The sequence below is a fragment of the Opisthorchis viverrini genome (assembly GCF_000715545.1).
Source record: "Opisthorchis viverrini unplaced genomic scaffold opera_v5_95, whole genome shotgun sequence".
Classification (NCBI taxonomy): Eukaryota; Metazoa; Platyhelminthes; class Trematoda; order Opisthorchiida; family Opisthorchiidae; genus Opisthorchis; species Opisthorchis viverrini.
In genome coordinates, this window is record NW_008751752.1 from 768,369 (window position 1) to 771,587 (window position 3,219).

Sequence of the window (3,219 nt, forward strand, 5' to 3'; positions counted from 1 at the left end):
GCGCCGGCAGACAACAGCAAGTATTCTCAAATGGTTACTAACACCCATTTTCGTTAGTTAAATTGATGTATTCAGAAACAGCGTTCCGTTTTGGCCACGTTACCTTGGCAACGTAGGGTTACTACAATGTAAGTTAGTTAGTTAGTTAGTTAGTTAGTTAGTTAGTTAGTTAGTTAGTTAGTTAGTTAGTTAGTTAGTTAGTTAGTTAGTTAGTTAGTTAGTTAGTTAGTTAGTTAGTTAGTTAGTTAGTTAGTTAGTTAGTTAGTTAGTTAGTTAGTTAGTTAGTTAGTTAGTTAGTTAGTTAGTTAGTTAGTTAGTTAGTTAGTTAGTTAGTTAGTTAGTTAGTTAGTTAGTTAGTTAGTTAGTTAGTTAGTTAGTTAGTTAGTTAGTTAGTTAGTTAGTTAGTTAGTTAGTTAGTTAGTTAGTTAGTTAGTTAGTTAGTTAGTTAGTTAGTTAGTTAGTTAGTTAGTTAGTTAGTTAGTTAGTTAGTTAGTTAGTTGGTTCGTTAGTCAGCTAGTGATAAGTCTTCCTCTCGCACTTGATTTTTGAAGCACTTGTTCTGTTCTCTCCATTTCTTCTACCCGACATTTTCAGAGACAGTCGATTGTAACTACACACTTGAGGGATCACGCGGAACATTGAATTCACCAAACTACCCCCGGAACTATCCGAAAAATGTTAGTTGTACATGGACCATTCTGAAGCCAGAAATCCAGAGTATCTTGAGGTTCCACGACTTTCATGTGAGTCCACCATGTGACTGTATATACGCAGACATGTGTGGGTGGTATTCAGAAGTTTTCCAATGGTGAACAGTGACTGAACTACTGGGGACCCTCGGCGGGTCGCTGAACCACAAACGGCTTGTGTGGGGCCCATTGGAGTGCTGCAGGCAGGCACGCAAATGATGATGATAGTGGGTGCCCGCAATTATTCTTTTACTTTAAGCGTCAGTGTTATCCACCATGGGAGTGCACTTGCCGCAGAACACTGCACTTCTCTCCAATAAATTACTGTGCAATATTTTCCACCCTGCACATTTGCCTTGAAATTTGAGTAAACAGAACTCAGGCAAACAGCTGATAATTCAGCTTTGGTTAGGAGTAAGTACTGTGATGAAATGTGTCCCAAGGTTCTTCGAAATTTTACGGGAAGCAGTTTTTGGGCCGTTGTTTCTCCTGTCAGACTTTACCAACAACAAAGCCCGTTTGGTTGACTAGAAACAGCCCACTAACCCGTCCAACGATTTAGGAGCACGGATTGGTGCCTGGGAACCAACGGTCTCACACAATTCTCTCCCTCTACCTAGATTGTTCGAGTTCCGCGGGTCTGCAGGTCGGCACCTGATCTTGAAATAGGATAAAGTAGAACAAATGGACGTGGGTGCGCTTCGCCTGTGTTTCTTGTACAAAGAATGTGCGCTTCAACCAGTTGGGGCAGTCTTAGTGTCACTTTGGTTGTAGAGCACGATGCAGATTGTGACGCTACGCCAGGTGAAGATAGCAATGAACAGTGCGGGTACACACGGCTTAAGTATAGAGGCGGGCCTCCACGGCTAGTTATACCACTTGAGTGTGTGTGCAATCAGCGGTCAAATCGGGAGTGGTGTATGTGTCCTCCCTGAAAATCGATCAAATGTTTCTCGCTTCGCTCTATGAAACCCATAGTTCATTGATGAAAGCCATGAATTGCTCCCCTCATATATGGCCCATAGCATCGTTGGCCGGTCAACGCCTGTTTCCCTGGATGTTCAGATATGCGCACACCCGATCGGTCCCGGTTTTTGTACAAAGATGACCAGTTGGGTCATTCTTACTGTCACTTTGGCTGTACAGCACGATGCAGATTGTGACGCTACGCCAGGTGAAGATAGCAATGAACAGTGCGGGTACACACGGCTTAAGTATAGAGGCGGGCCTCCACGGCTAGTTATACCACTTGAGTGTGTGTGCAATCAGCGGTCAAATCGGGAGTGGTGTATGTGTCCTCCCTGAAAATCGATCAAATGTTTCTCGCTTCGCTCTATGAAACCCAGAGTTCATTGATGAAAGCCATGAATTGCTCCCCTCATATATGGCCCATAGCATCGTTGGCCGGTCAACGCCTGTTTCCCTGGATGTTCAGATATGCGCACACCCGATCGGTCTACTGCCTTTTCATCTCAGCGCTAATCTGAGTCGGCTGATCTTTGTGTTCAACGTCGGGTGAAATAACGGAACGTTGGCAATTGGATAGTCAAGGCTCCCGTTCGTCTCCCGTGAAAAATCTGTTGGTTGGCTGAAAGACGGATTCGCTATAGTGTGGTCAGCTTGTAGAGCACCGGCTTAACCTCAGATTCTGGTTGTGTTCTAGTTATGTTCTCTGTCACATACTCGATGTGTGCAGGATGGGTTGATAGCTCATCAATGGTAAGTCTTGACATACCGTGCATCTCTTTTGCACATCTTCTGAACGCAGGTCGAAGGGCATGAAGACTGCGCAAAAGACTTCGTAGATGTCTACATTGGAACCGGTTCGAACGCTACGATCTATCGTTCATTTTGCAACTCGTATAAGCCTCCTTTGATTTCGTTCGCCGACGACGTCATCATCACGTTCCGGAGTGACGCAGACGTGGAGGACCGTGGATTTAATGCGAGTTATGAACCAGGTGAGTAAAACAAACATATCTGAAGTACATGACACTGATTTGTTTCCGCGACTTGTCTCATTGCACTGCATCTGTGATTCATTGTTTTACGAGTTGCCACGCATGACCGTTTGTCGCACCATGTGTGCAATTTAGTTTCCGATTAGGACATTGATGGGAATTCGAGTGTGGGAATGGACTGTCCACATCTCTCGTCTAGCCACCGAGATCACGAGATTTCCCAATGTTTGTAGGAATCAAGTAGTACTCACGAGGATGACGATGATTCGCTGCAAGGTCCTTTCGGTTCATGACTACCATACATCCGGAAGTAAGCACGAGAGCTGAGCTGCACATGCCATGCATCCGGAAGGAAGCACGAGAGCTGAGCTGCACTCAGGCTAATCAAGCGTGGAACGAATCAATCGATATACGAAGATTGGTTGAAATTTTCTGCCTTAACTACTGAGATTGCACTTTACACTGCAGTCGTCATTTGTGTTGAAAATGGGCGTCCAAGTGTCCGTCAAGTGAAAAATGTGACCGTGAAATAGGTTGATGCCTCGCCCCATGTTATCGACCATCAGCTG

At 44.8% G+C, this 3,219-nt stretch overlaps 1 protein-coding gene across 1 annotated transcript; it reads left to right on the forward strand.

Annotated features, from left to right (window-relative positions):
• Positions 1-594: 594 nt before the first annotated feature.
• On the forward strand, positions 595-2,650 carry T265_13726 (hypothetical protein; the record flags this gene model as incomplete). Its single annotated transcript, XM_009170199.1, has 2 exons — positions 595-743; positions 2,458-2,650. Coding segments are annotated over 2 exons (339 nt in total), but the record flags the coding sequence as incomplete, so codon positions are not given.
• Positions 2,651-3,219: the final 569 nt, after the last annotated feature.